Source organism: Pempheris klunzingeri, chromosome 6 (genome assembly GCF_042242105.1).
Source record: "Pempheris klunzingeri isolate RE-2024b chromosome 6, fPemKlu1.hap1, whole genome shotgun sequence".
NCBI lineage: Eukaryota > Metazoa > Chordata > Actinopteri > Acropomatiformes > Pempheridae > Pempheris > Pempheris klunzingeri.
The window spans coordinates 24,848,406-24,866,784 of record NC_092017.1 but is presented as its reverse complement, the minus strand read 5'-3'; the positions used below and the strand labels follow the sequence as shown (position 1 = coordinate 24,866,784).

Here is an 18,379-nt window from a genome sequence, read left to right as displayed (position 1 = left end):
GAGGAGGAGGAGGAGGAAGAGTAGAGAAGGAAGCAAAGAGGGAGCAGGGGAGTAAAAGGCATGAAAGGAAAACAGGGGAGGAGAGGGAGATGCAGATGAAAGGAGGGGGGATTGGGGAAGGCAAGGAGGGATGGAAAGGGGGAGGAGAAAAAGAGGGGAAAAGGGAGGAGGGGGCCCAGTTTCCATTTCTCACCACAGGAAATCTGTGCGCGGTTTAAATGCAAGCAGGAGTCTCCTTCTGCAGGCTGCTTGTGTTTGAGAGTGTAACAAACATACAGCAGCATGGTCAGCCGGTGAGTAAGACTCCTTTATATTATAGAAGGTTTTGTATGTTTGAGGATAGAAGCTTTATGATGATGCTTTTTTTTTTAAATGTGCTGGTTCTCAGGAGTGAAATAAGATACAAAAGCTCAGTGTTGTTTTTTCTTTTAAGAAATAAAGGTTTTGATTGTGAGTCAACTATGTAGAATTTAGATGATGCAACGTTTTCCACCCGTTTCTATTTTTGAAGAAAAACTCGAGGAAAACACCTCCGTTAAATAACTGAGGAGAAGCTGCAGTCTTTGCTCTCCACAAGTCTTGGTTTTATGTTCTCCACCAAACAAGCCGGGGTGTTTTAGTGGTGAAGGTTTTCAGGTCTGATGTGAAAAGGGAGAATACAAGAGAAACAAGATAGAAAGAAACAAAAGGATAGAAAGAGAGCCAGGAAGAAAATGAAAAAAGAATGAAACAGTGATAGATTAATACATGACATAAAAGAGACACAAATATCAGAAACAAGGAAAGCAAGTAAACATCAGTTGACAAAAATGTCACAATAAGGCCTCTTTATTAGCTATTATGGAGCTTTGGGTGGTTTCACATCATCTTCCTCAGCGTAGCATTCACTGAAATGTAGATGTTAAAGTTTCCACTTTTACTGAGGAGCTACTTTTAACATCAACCTCAGCAAACCCAGCACTCTTAAAGATCTTGTGATATAATCAAAAGCTCCAGAACAGACAGTAAATGAACCTTTTTGGTGAGACTGTTTTGTCATCTGTTGTTGGCAAGGTAAAGAATGAACTTTCAGCCTCAGGTGAGTCATTATCAGAATCACGTTAACCCCGTACATTTGGACTGCGTTAACAAACAGGAGAGAAACCCCCGAGTTTAAATCTGCGACTTTTGCAGCTTGGTTATGTTGTGGACTTATATTCAGTGTTTTATTTTCCTCTCCAGTGTGGAGCATCCCGCTGCAGGCTACAAGAAGATCTTTGAGACCGTGGAGGAGCTGAATGAACCTCTGCCTGCTAAGATCACTGGTACGAAGGAGAGCATGCTATTCACCAGCTTTTTGGTATTTTGCCTGGTTGACAATAAAGTTTGATAATAAAGTTTGTACAGTAATGTTGCAATTACCTGGCGAGCACCTGAGGCCATTATGGGATGCTCCTGTTAAGCTTGTTTCCAGGACAATGTCCACATAGGCCTATGGCACTCCTATGCCTGTCTGTCAAATACAGTCTATTTAATATCTAAATGTATATACCATAAGTATTATATTCATAGATTTAATATTTACATAAGGTCACACACTTTAATAGCTGTGATGAATTTGTTCATTTTTTGTGTTGACAAATATGGGATCCACTAAAGTTTCTGTTGTTACAGTTAACACGATTTGTGACCTTATCTAAATATCATCGAGCACGATTACCATTAACACCTATCAGAATAAAGTATGTGACAGAATACAGTGTAACAGGCGGTTAGCTTAGCTTAGCACAAAGCCTAGAAACTGCAGGAAAATAGTAGCTTAGCTCTTCCCAACAAAAAAAATCCTAAAGGTTAGTATTTACTATTTTATATCTTGTTTGTTTAATCCAAGTGTGACAGTTATGTGCTGGACTATTTCCTTTTAGCAGGTGCAGGCAACCTTTACATTTTAGTTTTCTTTTGAGAAAACATAACTGGTTTTTGTTGCATTTTTACCACATTCAATCCAGCATTACAGTTTTTGGTCATGTAGTAATAACCAACCATTTGTCATTTGTGTGTGTGTGTGTGCACGTGCAGGTGTCATCCCCTCATGGCTGGGCGGCAGTCTTCTCAGGATGGGTCCAGGTCTCTTCGAGGTGGGGGATGAACCTTTCTACCACCTGTTTGACGGACAGGCTCTCATGCACAAGTTTGACCTGCGGGACGGTCAGGTGACCTACTACAGGAAGTAAGCACACTACTCATTACGTAACAAAATAAGAGCACGTTTGTTCTCATTGGCATCCTTCTAACATGATCATATTTTCTAGTTTTCAGTCTTTTAACGAGCTGTTCTTCAGCTCTTTTTTGTTTTTCTCTCTTTCTCCATGAATTGGGTTTTCCTGTGAAGCAGTTTTTGACATGCATCTGGACGTGAACTCTAAAGTAATTTCTGAACATTGTCACGCCAGGCATTGTTTACAACTTTTATTATCTTGATCCAGATACAGATATTTTATAACATCTGAGTTGCGTTAGTGCCGAGAGGTCTGCAGATCTGTGAGGGTAAATTCCTCCAAAGGGGAATGTAACAAGAGACAAAAACCATACTCAGCTACAGACCACAAACATCCTTCATCCAGCTTCTTTGGAAAACAGTTTTGTTTATTGAGCTGAATCAGTGTTGTGTTTTGACTGTTAACAGACAATAATGCAGTGACTTTATGGCTCCCTGGCACATGATGTGTGTGATCTCCCGGCTCAGGTTTATCAGGACGGATGCGTACGTTCGTGCCATGACGGAGAACAGAGTAGTCATCACTGAGTTTGGGACAGCAGCCTACCCAGACCCCTGCAAAAACATCTTCTCCAGGTAAAACCCCGTGCTCTGACTTTTCCCCGCAGCGTTTCCAGCTGATTGGTCAAATATTGTCAGTGCTGTGCTTATAATGTAAGCAGTCATGTGCTGATGGAATAAACAGTGTAATATTGGACAGTTTGGGGGCTTTTTTGCTGTCTTGACAAGAGTTAGATGAGAAGATCTACTCTCATACCTGCAGATTAAATGTGAAACTGGAGCAGGAGACTTTTAGCTTTGCTTAACATGAAGACTGAAAGCTCTGGAGTTATATTCTTGGAGGTATTTCTTGGTGAGGAGCAGTTGTTGTGCACCTAAATCCACAAATTGTTGTTTTTCACATTTTGGTTTTTATAGAAATCAATAGAAAAGACATGCACGACATAATGTGTTAATAAATGAACAATCGTGCAGTATTTGTACTTGTTTTAATTTGCTTTTTTAAAAATGTATTCTCTTGTTTCTTCACTTACTGTAAAGTACTTTGAGCTACACCACCTGTCTGAAAGCCGCTGTACAGATAAAGGTTACTATTATAAATATCATTAGGAAAGCGAGTAAGCGTGCATGTTGAAATATTCCTTTAAAGAGTTAACCCACACGCCAATTCAAGTGTATCAACTGTTTTTGGTCCAGTTCAGTATGAACTCATTACTGGTGAGTCATAATGGTTTCTACACAAATTCCTTTTCTAATTTCAAAGAATTGATTTTAAACTTAGTGGGATTTTTCTTGGTAACATTTTTACCATTTGGCCCACACTATTAAAAAAGGCTGTAATGTAATTATTACACTGTATCACTCTTATGAAACCACGTCAATAGCATGTTTGGTTGGACGTCAGCTGAACATCAGGTGTTTCTTGTGTAGATTCTTTACTTACTTCAAAGGCATCGAGGTGACGGATAACTGCTTAGTGAACATCTGTCCAATCGGTGAAGACTTCTACGCTGTCACAGAGACCAATTACATCACCAAGGTTGATCCTGATTCGCTGGAGACTTTAAAGAAGGTGAGAGCTGATTGGTTTACGTCATGCTGAATGTTTGGACTTGCAGGCAGGATTTCACTGACGAGAACTGAATGATTCTCAGTAGCTTCAAGTCTCTTTTTCTATGTATTACATGTAACATTTTGAGTTAAGTGAATTATTCCCGTTTCATGAAGAATGTTAAATCTTCACCATAGGTGTTTCTGTCTTGTGTGCATGTGTTTGTATTAGGTGGACCTGTGTAAGTACCTCTCGGTGAACGGGGTGACCGCCCACCCCCACATAGAGGCAGATGGAACAGTTTATAACATCGGTAACTGCTTTGGCAAGAACATGAGTCTGGCTTATAACATCGTCAAGATCCCTCCTGCTCAGAAAGGTGAGTTTTGTTCCAAATTTGATGCATCATTGTGAAATTCAAAGAAATGTTTAAGAAGGTTTCATTTCCACAAGATTTAGGTTTGAACTGAAGGAACCGTCTCTGTGTGTTTCCAGACAAGTCGGATCCCCTCGAGAAATCCCAGGTCATGGTTCAACTCCCCAGCAGTGAGAGATTAAAGCCGTCCTACATACACAGGTACCTCAATGATCTCACAGTGCCATGACTTTAACAGAATCTATGCTTTGTATCTGTACCTGTTGAAAGAATAGGCCAAAACCAACCCTCAGTGTGTCTGTGATCCTTGAAAAAGTTGCCACTGCTGCTTATGTACCTGTGTCTGTCCATCTCTCTGTGTGTCTGTCTCAGTTTCGGTATGACAGACAACTATTTTGTGTTTGTGGAGCAGCCGGTGAAGATCAACCTGCTCAAGTTCCTGTCGGCTTGGAGCATCAGAGCAGCCACATACATGGACTGCTTCGAATCCAATGACAGCATGGGGGTAGGCTGGGGGCTGGGGGCCCTCAACAGAGTCAGAGGGTGATAGTTAATTGGCTTGTTAGTATCATGGATGGATTACAGACCCAGGCCCCTGGACTAGAACCTCTAAATGAAGTCACTTAGTCAAGGAAAGTCACAATCAAAATCAAACAGAACCAAAACTTAAGACAAAATTCCCCAATAGAGGCACAAAATGACTCCAAAGAGATGTAAAGCAACTACAAAGAGACACAAAGGGACCAAAATTGAGACAAAACTACCAAAAAGTGACACAAAACAACCACAAAGACCAACTTTTACCACAAAGGGAAAGTATGCAGCTGTGTTATTTCTGTATCCCTGTCAGTGTAGGAGTTTTAAGACTTTTAAATGTCCGGGAGCCCGTCGTCTTATAATCTGTCCATGGATGTTGGCTCATGGAGTCACAACTTGCAGCTATTATATTCAGAGAATATTGAAGGGTGTTATTTGGCATTGAATAAACTGTATTATTACTATGGAAGGGAAGTGTGTGTGATGGATTACATGTGTGTCTTGCAGACGTGGTTCCACCTGGCCACGAAGGACCCAGCAGGTTATCTGAGCAGCCACAAGTTCAGAACATCAGCTTTCAACATCTTTCACCATATTAACACCTACGAGGACGAGGGATTCATCGTCGTCGACCTCTGCACGTGGAAAGGGTGAGTGTGACCCCGTGTGCGTCTGAGTGACTGTTTTATGAGCACAGGGTGACTTCTCTCCGTCTCCCCCCGCAGTCATGACTTTGTGTACAACTACCTGTACCTGGCCAACCTCAAGGAGGAGTGGGAGGAAGTGAAGAAAGCCGCGATGAGAGCCCCTCAGCCCGAGGTCAGACGATACGTACTGCCACTGGATATACACAGGGTGAGTACGCACACACACACACACACACACACACAGACACTGCAAGTTAATAATGTCTCTTTGATAAAATGAACTTTTATTTTGAAATGTCTGTTTTGGAGGTCTGTGGAGACTCTTTTTCTTACACACTGTTTAAAATATGCACAAAGAACGTTTTGGAAAATGATTCAATTTACGTGTTGTGTTTTCAAGGCCAGAATTATCCTTGAATTTGAGTATGCTCCTTGAAAAATGCTTGATTTTAAACATCATTTGGTGTTTCATCTGCACAGTCACTCGTATAAAGTAAAAATCTTTTAGTATTTGAAATGAAAAGATCCCGTCGATTGTTAATTGTTTATTGTCTCCTCCTTGAGATGGTGGAGCGTCAGATAAATGAGAAAGTAAAAGACCTGAATGAGTTTCCTTGGTGACTAAACTTTTCCAATGTAAATATGTATTTTCAAATCTAAATGTGTAAATATAGTGAAAACATTTTATGAAGTAATTTACTGTATCATTAAAGAATAATACAAATAGATTTATTATATGTCCTCTGGCTGCAATGCAAATAGCTTTGCACAGTGATGATTTGATCCTTTCATTCATTGGATCATTTTTGTAGTTTGAACAGATAAAAATATTGCTGCACTCACTGTTATACGCAAACACGTGAACTGTTATTTAAATGATTTATTATTATTATTATTTATTATTGTCTGTTCTTTGACACCATTCACACCTAGAAAAGGCCTCTTGTTGATCCTCAGCAAGCATTGAATAACCAAAGTCAGAGCACACAAAGTTAATATGATCAGCTGGTGAAATCAAAAACAAAGTGACAATATTCATTTATTACTGTGGGTAGAAAGGAATTTAGTAAACTTTATTTTTCGCAATGTCATCTATAAAAACAATTTAGAGGTTTGAGAGTCTTCGTTTTGGTTTAAATACCTTGAAAGTGCATGAATTTTACTCTTAAAAAGTACGACCCCTGAATACCCCTCAGACCAGAGTGTGCTCACAGTTTGTGTGTATATCCATATCTGTGTGTGTGTGTGTGTGTGTGTGTGTGTGTGTGTGTGTGTGTCTTCAGGAGGAGCTGGGAAAGAATCTGGTATCTCTGTCCTACACTACGGCCACTGCTGTCCTTCACAGCGACGGCACCATCTGGCTGGAACCTGAAGTCCTCTTTTCTGGCCCAAGACAGGGTACACACACACACACACACACACACACTTGTACTGTATTTGTGAGGACCCTCATTGTGACACATTAGCCTTAAAACAGACCTTTGAAGTCAAGCAGAGAAGCCAAATTGCCCCAACTTCCCAAAAACGTACTCACTCTGCTGGTTAAAAGCTGTCTGCAGTCCTCACTGTGCTCCAGTACAAGTACACAGACACACATGTAACCTCACACAGTCTTCACATTAAAGCTATCTCTGTGCAGGAAAAGGTCCCACTTTAACACATCACACAGAATTATAACTCTATGATGTGAATAATGTCAGTTCAAATCACATCAGTATGATACTAATAAGGTTCATCCCTGACCTTGAAAACAGATCCAACTTTTTTGTCATGATGCTTTTTAATCTTCTCTCTCTCCCTCTCAGCCTTTGAGTTTCCACAAATTAACTACTCTCTGTGTTGTGGGAAGAGGTATTCCTTCGCCTACGGTCTGGGACTCAACCACTTCATCCCTGACAGGGTAGGAGGAGCGTTTTCATCATCCACAGGAGGGGACACAGACAGCGAACGTTTCCCCATCTGAGAGAAATCCAGGGGGCGTTTGGTGACGCTGATGTTGTTAATGTTTATTGTTGATTTGCTCCAGATAGTCAAGCTGAACGTGCAGACCAAAGAGACGTGGGTGTGGCAGGAGGACGAGTGTTACCCATCAGAGCCGCTGTTTGTGCCAACACCTGGAGCTACAGAGGAGGACGATGGTAGAGCACACACACACACACACACACTCAGAGAAAAAAGATTGCAGGATTTTCTCCCTTTGTATCTGTATCAAAAATACCTTATTGAAAAAAAAAATGTTCATCGCTAGCAATAACTGAATCAAAAGTTCAACCTCTGTCCTAGTAGGAACACACACACACACACACACACATCCTCACCGCTCTGTCTCGGTGTTGCAGGTGTGCTGCTGAGCATTGTGGTGAAGCCGGGTGCAGAGAGACCAGGCTTCCTGCTGGTGCTGGATGCCATGAAACTGACAGAGCTGGCCAGGGCAGAGGTCAACACCATCATCCCTGTGACCCTGCACGGCTTGTACAAACCCTCCCCTTCATCCTGATCCAGCTGAGACACACGATGAAGAGACAGACTCCAAGTTGTGTTTCTTCTGATAGCTATAGCTGCTATAGTTGAATGAAAAGTAATGGAAATGATCCAGATTTGAACCTATCAAGCTCCTAACAGTGACCTTAAACTCATCAAAGGTCACTTTACTCAGACAAATTCACAATAGAACATTAGTTAAGTTTTATGAAAATGATTTACAGCAAATATTGTGATTTCTGAGGAAGCCAAAAGCTTTAAATACGCACAACTGATTAATTCCTGTTTATTGAGTATACCAATTGTTGTTGGGTATGGGTATGTTGTTGTCCTTGTAATGTTTTTTTATTAGTAATGCATCAGTGGTTAATGCAGTTCTTTGAGATTTAAAGTATTGTTTTTCCACCAGGCCCTTTGGACATATAATTAAACGTGGCACATTTATTATGTGGCTAAATAACACGATTATTTTCATTTCTTGTGGGGTGAAAGCTTGCTGCTGAGCTAGCTTTGCCTGCTGATCATCTTTGATGAAGACAGCTGAGTTTACTTCATACAGTTTACTTTGCTTTTGAGCTCCTCTTTGTAAAGCAAGAGCTAAAACTGAACATAAACCATATTTTTGCAACAGATATTTAAAAAGGCATATACATTTTGTCTTCTTTTACATCTTTTGGGGTAATTATGCTACTTATTTTGACATGTATTGTACAGTAATTGCTACATGCTGATGCTTCAATGAACTGCTTGCATTTCTGTCCCATATTTGCCAGATATTTTGACTACAAAGTGAATTCCTAAACGCACCAAGGGAACTGCAAAACTGAGACGGAGACAGAATTATCACACGTGTATTGAGAGTAGCCACAAGGCCGTAACGTTCATCATGGCCTGTAATCTGTACCAAAGGATGTTCATGTGATAAAATGGTAACGTTTACAGTATCGTTGGATGCCCCCTAAGTGGCCAGAAAAAATACACGCAGGTTTAAGGGAGTCATGGGAATGTATTACCTTTTCAAAAAGGGCAATGAAATCATCTCGGTATCTGCTAATAATATTTCTGTTCAGTGTCCACGCCAACACCTTCGTATTCAGTAAGAGCAGCTGATTTACAGTAATCAAAATATGAATAATATGAAATCTTATCATATGAACTGTGCAATGAAAACCTAATAGTTTGATACACCTCTCTTAAAGCCATGATACAGTGACAGCACATTTACTTCTAAAATGACCGATGGTAAAATAGATTAAATATAATATAGTGATTAACAATAGCTTAACATCAGAAGCATAAACTAAATTACTATTAAAACTATTATTATTATTAATTAATATTCCCGTTCAGCTGCTGGTTGACTTGCTTTTACAAGAACTGCTACAAGTTCTCATTTTATGATTTTTGAGTGTGTGGAGCTGTAAATCAGCAAAAAAATTAAACTGTAGGACAAATAAAATCTCTCTGCTCCATCTGTAATCATGACGCTCTGGAAGAAATATTCTGTCTCTACTTCACCTTGAAAAGACTCTTAACACCTGTATGTTTGTGAAATCATCCTCACGAAGCAATAAAATCCAACACAGAGAGTTTTGCAATTTAAAAATGTCTTTAAATTTTTTATATTCTTGTATACATATTAAAAAGCTACATTACAGCTATTAATTTACATTTATTGATTTACAATTACAGAGATCACAGTATTTTCGAGGAAAAATGACAAAATAAAAGAAATGTTACATGAAAAGTCAGTGCCACAAACCCCTGAGGTGCTTTTGGACGACAGATTACACTTTTTGATCACATGATAATCTGAAAATAAAGAAATAAAATAAAGGGGGTGACTGTGTGTGTTCAAGTGGATAAAAGCGCCATATACACGTATCCATTTACCGTTTAAAGCAGGATCTCTCCTGGTCTGAGCTGAGGCTGAAACGCACCACTGGGCTGTTGTTTTTAATACTGAGGTGACAATAGGTCACTACCATTTTAAAAAAAAATATCTAACATTGACATATTAATGAGAATCTTTGCACCATTTGGTCGTTTTAAAGGTCGAGTTCAGGTGTAGTGTACCTTTACATACAGAGATCATCGTGTGAAAGTGAGAATGACTTAAGGCCAAAACCTGATGAGGCACTTGAGTGAAATTAACCAGGACTCTCTCTGGAGTGTCTAGATTCACTGTGAGAATTGCTACACCTACACATACAGCACACATCTCTATCCTCAAAGTAGTGCATCAACAGAAAAATGTCAGTGAATCAACTTTAGCTTGTTTGTCTTCCATAAGACTTTTTTTTTTTTCTGTGAGTCTTAATATCGGCGTCCCTGAAGTTCACAACAACTAGAAGAGTTCAGGGTTTTGAGCTGTTCTGTGCTTCTTCTATTCACACTGAATACAGGACTGTGAGTCCTATTGGCACATCTTGGTAAAAGTGACCAGGCTGCACCAGTAGACAGATATCTGCAGAGTCCAGTGGATGTGCAGGGAAGCTAGAGGCCTCTACATACGCAGAGGTGCTGACTGCGGTGTCTCTGTGGAGAGCTGATACTGCTGCTGCTTGATAATGTCCAGGCAGTCTCTGAGAACCTGCAGAAACAACATTTAGAAAAGGCACCTTTACGTTTTTATGGCTGCCCAAAGCACTTCAGAGCTCTTCAATGCCAAACAGCTGAAATGAAATGTGGATATTTTACCTTCCTGGTGTTCTGAGGCAGAACGACTCCATCGTCCCAGAGCCTACCGGAGGAGAAGAAAGCTGAGCTCTCCTCCTTCAATCTCCTATTCAACATGTCCTCCTGTTTCTTCTGATCCTCCTCCTGCCCAACGTCAGGAGGAAGCAGAGAGCCGGCGTGACCCGCAGCCGACATGGCCACTCTGGCGTTGGGCCACAGGAACAGGAAATTAGGGTCAAAGGCCCGCCCACACTAAAGACAAACAGAGCGGGGGATTTATTTAAAGAATGCAATCAGGTAGATCACAGAGTGGTTCAAAACTAAGACTGTTAAAAGACAGTTACACTCAGTGTCTACATTACAGACAATAGCACCTTTAAATTCTACAGTAAAGGACCATTACAACACAATGTTTGCTGAGTCTCTCACCATGGCATAGCTGTCAGCACCATGGCAACCACCAATCACCACAGTGATTTTGGGGACGGAGGCGCAAGCTACAGCTGACATCATTGATCCCTGAGCCTTCAGACGGTTACTGTTCATCTCTGCCTAGAGGAGAGAGGGAGAGAGAGAGAGAGGGAGAGAGAGAGAGAGAGATGCACAGAGAATATACAGATATCAAAGATATTAATTATTAGGCTGACACTGATCAAGATTATGTTTCTACATCCTGCCTTTCAGGGCTTTTAATGTTCATCATTCATAGTTTTTTCTACTGTTTCAGCAGGTTCTGTCTTTTTACATCCAAAAATGATTTTTTTTTAAAATAATAACAATAATAAATACAACTGGAAATATAAATCCAAGAAAACCCACAAGAACTATTTGGGTTCCACTTTTACGATGTGTTTTGAAATGAACCAGCCCTGTGTGTGTTTCAGTGGGAGTGAATACCTGTGTGGTGGAGATGGTTCGAGCTGCTGTGGGCGCTGTGTTCTGGAGGAAGAGGAGGGGGACGTCTCTCTGGGCGCACAGCTGGACAAAATGGCTGCCTTTCAGCGCGGCCTCGTATGACAGCTCTCCGTTGTTGGCTACTATTCCCACCAGGTGGCTGTAACACGGTGAAGACGGGAACAAAGAGGTGAACACAAACACTCACACAAACTCAGACGACTCACTCTAACAAAGCGTCAGGAACACTCTGAGTGTACGTTTACTGATAAAGTTTAGCACAGTATTATTTAAAATATCTATAGTGTGCCAATATATTAAGTGGCAATATACAATATGCAGCTGAAAAATGGTTTACAATACTAAATCAAATCAGTTATGACTCTCAGCAAAGGCGATAGTTTTGTTTGCAACATTAAATAGAAGAGGATGCAATTAAAAGCTAATCATAAATACTTACTTTAACTTCTGCATCATTGTGTACGTGTGTTTATGACTGTATGTCATACATCATTCAGTTAAGCACAAGTCTGTTCCTACAAAAAGTTTTATGTGGCAGTTAGCCATTGGTCGAGGGCACAGGGATTGAGATTTGTTTTGGTCTGACATCTGTTGATCTCATTTAGACGTTAATGAGGGCTGCTGCTAATCTCATTAGGTCGACGGGTCACTGAGTTTGTGACTGTCTCACTCAATTTTCAGAATAAACCCCTAAAATAAACCAGAATAATTCAATAAAAACTTAAGTTCTGCACCCAAAAAATACAGAAACTTCTTCCTCCGTGTCTTCCTCCTGTATTTGGTCATTGAGAGAGTCTATTGCTGCTATTGGTCAGGTTTGACAGTGTACAGAAAGTGTAAATTCACACTGTGACTTTTATTCAATAGGTGCTGACAAACTGCTTGTAATATATAGCTTCACAAAAACACATATAACAATAAAATAATTATTAACATCATGTGTTGGCTGAAATCAACTGGTTGGCTGATATCTAAATCAGTGTGTGTGTGTGTGTGTGCGTATCTTTTACCCGTGTATCTTTGCAAAGCCAGTGATGAGTGTGGTTCCATAGCGAGCTTTAAACTCCTGGAAGCGGCTCCCGTCTGTCAGCCGACTGACTACCTGGACAGACAACGGCAGAAACAGACAGCATGTTATTATCTCTGGATTCGGTGAGACAGAGGCACGACAGTCACAACGTGAAAAACAAACTCTTCAACAAACCAACCACAACATGATTTGCCATGAAGTTTGAAGTGATAATCTAAAAATTCCTACTTTCATTTTTGTCTGTATTTTTGGTGCAGATTGCTCATCGCCATTAAACCTTGTTACTACACGGCTTTGTTGAATACTCAGTTCTGATTGGTCAGTTACGGCATTCCATGGTCTGTAATTTCTTTATAGCCGCAGTTCTGATCGTGGAAGCAAAAGAAACATTTTTTATTCAATAACATTGTTTTTTTAGTCAGTATTTTCTGTCTAATTGTTAATTTCTTAAATATGAAGCTGTGTAAACAGCGTGACGACGTACAGCGAGCCACTCGTCCGTATTTGTCAATCTGTGTTGTCTTTAATTTGGTAACGATGACGTCTGTCTGTAGACGCGGCTCTCTGCCCCTGACAGTTAAACCAGAATGACTCCTCATGCTAAGTACTCAGTGAACAGACCAAATAGCTTTGTGGTTTTGTTTTTTCTACACCGTACCATTTTGGCATCCAGACTGTAGTTATAACTTTGGGGAGCGAGCCCGAGAAGCTCCTCTGAACTATACAGCGGCTCCTCCTCTGCTTTCCTCTTCTTCATCACCTCCTCATCCTCATCCTCTTCCTCTGGCAGTTGGAAGTTGAGGGTGGATATGATGTTTCTGGTGTAATTGTAGGCCTCCTTCTCTTCCCAGGCAAAATGGTCAACACAGCCACTCACCCTGAGACCAGAAGATAAGTTAAGACTTGATGATGGGAACATTTTGTTTTTTTGGTAACTGAGTGCGTTTGATTTATGGACCTACTCAGCGTGAAGCCTGGCTCCTCCCAGGTCCTCTGGTGTGACCTCCTCTCCCGTAGCGGCCTTGACGAGTGGCGGTCCTCCCAAGAATATGGTCCCTATCCGGTGCACCATCACTGCCTCTTCTGCCATAGTGGGGATGTAAGCTCCACCCGCCGTGCATGACCCACACACCACCGACACCTTCAGGATTATTAAATGGTTTTTGTATCAAAATAGCAATTTGGAGGTCTAAGTTCATAAATATCATTAACAAGTATTTCTACCTTCTATGACTTCACACTCTCTAAATAAAGAAATGAGTACATTTGATTCAAATAAATCTGCCACATAGAGAGAACCTTAAGAACTGAAGAACAAATACACCAGAAAACAGTATGAGACACATCTATTGGAGCATTTGAACTGTTTTGTTTACTTTTTGTTTTACGTGGCTCCAGGAATAGTCAGTTTAATGTTTATTACACCAAAACGAATTCATTCCTTTTATTGTCATCCTGCTCGGTCAAAGCAAGCCTGTACTGCTTTATATTTCTTTACCTGTGGGATCTTCATGGCAGACATGATGGCTTCGTTGTAGAACGTCCTTCCTCCTTGGTTCTTATCCGGAAAGATCTCTGACTGAATGATAGCGCACAAAGAAAATTTAGAGGTCCAAACAGCTGTTAGCTAACATTTATATCTCCTGAAAGGACTCTGCTCACACTATGCCCTTATTATGGGAGAGGTGTGTGTGTGTGTTAACCTGCAGTGGTAGAAAAGCTCCTCCAGAGTCGACTAGGTAAACACAAGGCAGGCGATTCTGAATTGCGACTTCTTGTGCCCGTAGCTGCTTCTTCACCGTGATTGGATACGCTGTTCCGCCTTTCACTGTGGCATCATTGGCGATAAACACACACCAGAGGCCATTGATCCTTCCAATGCCTGGATAGATCCACATACATACACATAAGTCAGAAGCATGCGTGTGCCACACTTCATCATCACCATAAGCTGGGAAATAAACTGCTAACTGTGAAATAAAAGACGTAAGAAGGCTAAACAAAGTAAATCAGTGTATAGACTGGTCAGATTGTACAGCCTATAGTTAGTACCAAAGATACAGGGTTGGAGCTAGTGCTTTCTGACCAGTCAGGCAGCCGGCTGAAGGGATGTCCCCGTATGGCAGACCCAGACCAGCGAATGGTGACAGCTCCAGGAAGTCCTCATCATCCAGCAGGAGGCGCAGCCGATCCCTGACCAACAACTTCCTGTTTCTTTTGGTGTGTCTGGTGATGGCATTTTCCCCTCCTCCTTTCCTTACCTTTTCACTCAACTCCATGTACCTTACAGAGAGACACGACGAATGTAATTTGCAAATGTATATTCTACATGAAATGCAGTGGGGGATATGAACAAGTACTGATTGGAACAGAACTTACTTCTTATAGCAGGCGTCGCTGTTTCGTAGATTAGCTTCATACACATGTTGGTGGATGGGCTGGAGGGGCTGCTCCAGCACCGGGAAGGCACTGCGTAGAGTTCTCCTCTTCCTGGCTGCAGAGCTCATACAGCGGACTGAACAGTGCAAACGCTGCTCAGCCAGCCTGCAACACAAGATTCAGTTTATGTAAATGTAACACAAGTTATTGTCACATTGTTATATTGCCATCAGCTTTCCTTATACTGTTATTACCTCATACCTAAAACTGTTTATAGATGAGAATATAGATAGTAAAAAATACCCAACCTGTCTCCATGACAATGCTTCAGCATGCACTGCATTAATTGGAATATGTCAATAACATTTAAAAAGCAGACTTTGTATAAATGTTGTTATAGTATCTTTTGATTCACAAAAATAAATGATTTATTATTGCTCAACAAGAGCTGCTATTTTACTTATTTTACTAGATAATTAATTCTGCAAATTGGAGAAACATACATAACTTAACAGCAGTTTACTTAATTATTACTACCATAAACTCTCCTATTACTGAGTCATGCCAAGTATACCACTAATCTAATATCTTAATATTATGTCTCAAATTAGGGTTAAAGTGGTCGTTTCGTGTACAGAAAACTAAGCAAAATTTACTCAGAAATAAATGAATGTATAACTATGTTTGGTACAATTATATCAGGAAATCAAAACTTCACAATATTTCACAATTTAAATCGCAATATTTCTCTGAAAAATGTTATTTGTGTGTCATATTATGTTTCTGTCTTGCACAGAAAAGCTGATGCATGTGCATTTCTCTCTGTGGCTTCTCGTTCAGCCTGAACCGCAGGAGTCCCGGTGGTGTAGTAGTCACCTGTGATGTCTCTCCTGGGTCGTGTTTCTCAACATCCACGATGGTGACTGGACATAAGGAGGCACGAAGGCAGGACACACTCTTCCTCCACTACACACACACCTTTTAGGGACAGGAACACAAACCGGTGGGTCTTCAATGGTTCATCAGGTACAGTAGCTCCAGGGCAGTGTCTATTCACACATAACTATCCACTGATTAATGTCAGGGCTGGTAACGTTAGCACCGTCTCCCAGAAGTCACAAGAGGCACGGCTACATGTCGGCATGGATTATCTCTGAGTGACACAGAGCTGCAGATCTGGTGGCTTGTAAACTCTTTAACTGCCTGTAGCAGTTAGTGGTGACAGAGGTTGTGTGTCTGTATGATAAACAGGGGATTTATTCAGGGCGTTTATATGACTTTTCATGTACAAAATGCCAAAATACTCTCATTTTCCCAGTTTCCCAGTTGGTAATTGTGACTTGACCCCTTTAGAGACTGCAGCACCTGTCTCAGAGGTAACCTGCTGGTACCTTCAGCTTCAACCAAAGATATTAATCTCTTTGTCCCTTTGAGGCCACTTTCACCTGGACACTCGCCTCAGCTGCAACTCCATATTAACGCTACCTAATTTTTAAAGTTAGAACCCAGTCATTCATATGTATAATTTAACGTATGTAGGCTATAAGTTAGCTGAACAAGGTGTCAACGACAACAATGCACCGCATATTTTATCTGTTTACACACCTGAATCTAAACACATTAATGAGTATAAAGTGAAATATGTTTGAAGTAACGTGAGGACAATTTGATAACTGCTAACTACATAAACCTTTAGCTAGCTACTCAACAGTTATTGAATACAAGCAAAATATATGCCAAAGGTCGTAGAGACACCCAAGTGCACTTCAAATGATAAATAAATGTACGAGTTTATGGATGGAAAACGCGTAAAGTTTCTTACCTTGCCATGCAGAGGTACATGTCTGTCAGTGTCTGCTGTAAAACAGCTAATTAAACAACTTTGATTGTTAAGTTTGCAGAAAACACTCACAGGAAGTTGTTCTTCTTCGCTGCAGAGTTTGTTGGCAGTTTGCGAGCTGTGATGAACATCACCGCCACCTACAGGAGCAGGAGGGGAACTACAGGTCCGCTCAATACACAGGAGCACAATCAGTGGTCAGTTTATTGGTGCATAATCAAGACACATAAATATAAAACATACAAATGTATAATAAAGATATTTACAATACAGAATATGAGGGAAAATATACATACAAAATTTTTAAATGAAAGAGCTAAATAAGCAGTAAGAAGTGCCCATGAGTCTGAAATTGTACAGGAAGCTGAGGTATTGCACAGATAATCAGATAATACACCGTGTGAGTCAGATATTGAAGCCTTGGAGCACAACTCAGAGGGTAATATTGTAGTTTTTACTACATTACATGTATGTTGTTACTAGTTACTTTACTTTAAGATATTATACACTGTTGCCCATAAAGTTGGAATAATTGTTCAATACCCCCAATCTTGTTAAAGCCTGAATACACAGTTTGCAAAGGTTAATTGTGGTTTAAGCTTCACTGTGATATGTTTGGAAGAGTTTGATCAATAAAGTTGAGAAGATATACACTTTATTTATCAAGAATAAATCACATTGTCACAATCATTTCATGAGAAGAGGTAAAAAAAACCTTTTTATTCCAACTTTATGGGCGACAGTGTATATGGAGTATGTTAGGATTTTAAAAAAATATGATGCAAATAATCCATAATATAGCTTTTTTTTGTATGCAAAAACTTTTAAATATTTTATTTCATTGCACCGTTCCTTGTCTTATCCTATATTACAGTAAAGTACAGATTTTTGGGGGGTTGCACTGTTGATTAGACAAAATAAGCATTTTGAAGATGTAATTTTTGGCACTATAGAAATGTGATGGGCATTTCTCAGTATTTTCTTATGTTTTACTTCACAAACAAAAAAAATCTGTGAATTGAGAAAAAAAAATCAGCAGATTTATCAATAATTACAAGAATCATTTTCTTGCAACCATATATAAAATATATATATATATAATAGCTCAAAGATCACCTCCACCTCAACATATTTATGCATCAGCAATACTAATAACATAGTATATAAGTCGCAGGGAACTTTCTTTTGGAGTTATGATTGATTTTATTTTCGTTACTTTCAGTAAAATATGGCTCTAAGTATTGACAGTATTGACTTTAACTTGTATAAAGTTTTCATTGCAGTACTTTTGCTTATAATGAAGTATTTTTACAGTGCAGAATTCTACAGGATCTGAATACTTCTTCAACCACTGCTGCTAAATTGTTTTTTTTGTTTTTTTCAGTAATTAAATACACAGCTATATCAGCGGTACCTTCTTATGGAGACTTTCCAAAGACAAGATAAACATGTTTTCATTCTTTGTTTTGCTTCCTTCAGAGATTGTTACTGACTGCAGCTGTAGTGACACATCTGGGCCACTAGAGAGAGCTGCTCATTCACAAATATATGAGTGGGGCTCGTTAGGATCGTTTATCATCACAGTAAGAATTTAAAATATTTACAACACAATGACACAAACCGGCCCACAGCCCTGAAGCTGGTTTTCTCAAAAACCCTCACCCTTTGTCATGTGGCTCATATTAT

The 18,379-nt window shown here is 40.0% G+C and overlaps 2 protein-coding genes across 2 annotated transcripts; one reads left to right on the top strand and one right to left on the bottom strand.

The window, feature by feature from the left end:
- Nucleotides 1-209: 209 nt before the first annotated feature.
- On the top strand, nucleotides 210-8,048 carry LOC139202544 (retinal Mueller cells isomerohydrolase-like). Its single transcript, XM_070832069.1, has 14 exons — nucleotides 210-293; nucleotides 1,222-1,304; nucleotides 2,059-2,209; nucleotides 2,726-2,833; nucleotides 3,689-3,830; nucleotides 4,041-4,188; nucleotides 4,305-4,386; nucleotides 4,558-4,690; nucleotides 5,230-5,372; nucleotides 5,448-5,577; nucleotides 6,653-6,767; nucleotides 7,175-7,269; nucleotides 7,396-7,507; nucleotides 7,709-8,048. The coding sequence occupies exons 1-14, from the start codon at nucleotides 283-285 to the stop codon at nucleotides 7,864-7,866; spliced, it is 1,611 nt and encodes a 536-aa protein (XP_070688170.1). The 5' UTR covers nucleotides 210-282; the 3' UTR covers nucleotides 7,867-8,048.
- Nucleotides 8,049-9,494: 1,446 nt separating this feature from the next.
- On the bottom strand, nucleotides 9,495-16,766 carry LOC139202744 (methylcrotonoyl-CoA carboxylase beta chain, mitochondrial). The gene is made up of 13 exons (XM_070832308.1): nucleotides 16,676-16,766; nucleotides 15,730-15,831; nucleotides 14,854-15,018; nucleotides 14,561-14,757; nucleotides 14,178-14,356; nucleotides 13,973-14,053; nucleotides 13,437-13,615; nucleotides 13,133-13,352; nucleotides 12,455-12,546; nucleotides 11,427-11,583; nucleotides 10,959-11,081; nucleotides 10,551-10,781; nucleotides 9,495-10,443 (listed from the first exon to the last, which is right to left on the bottom strand). Exons 1-13 carry the CDS (start codon nucleotides 16,693-16,695, stop codon nucleotides 10,357-10,359), a joined length of 1,833 nt encoding a protein of 610 aa, XP_070688409.1. The 5' UTR covers nucleotides 16,696-16,766; the 3' UTR covers nucleotides 9,495-10,356.
- Nucleotides 16,767-18,379: the final 1,613 nt, after the last annotated feature.

Bases quoted from the DNA above. Each gene is read 5' to 3' on its own strand.
- LOC139202544 (XM_070832069.1), top strand. The intron at 2,210-2,725 runs GTAAGCACACTA...CTCCCGGCTCAG, and splicing joins CAGGTGACCTACTACAGGAA to GTTTATCAGGACGGATGCGT. The intron at 7,508-7,708 runs GTAGAGCACACA...TCGGTGTTGCAG, and splicing joins AGCTACAGAGGAGGACGATG to GTGTGCTGCTGAGCATTGTG.
- LOC139202744 (XM_070832308.1), bottom strand. From the start codon at position 16,695: ATGTACCTCTGCATGGCAAG. The intron at 13,616-13,972 runs GTAAAGAAATAT...ATAATCCTGAAG, and splicing joins CTGCCATGAAGATCCCACAG to GTGTCGGTGGTGTGTGGGTC. The intron at 10,782-10,958 runs GTGAGAGACTCA...GTTTGTCTTTAG, and splicing joins GTGCTGACAGCTATGCCATG to TGTGGGCGGGCCTTTGACCC.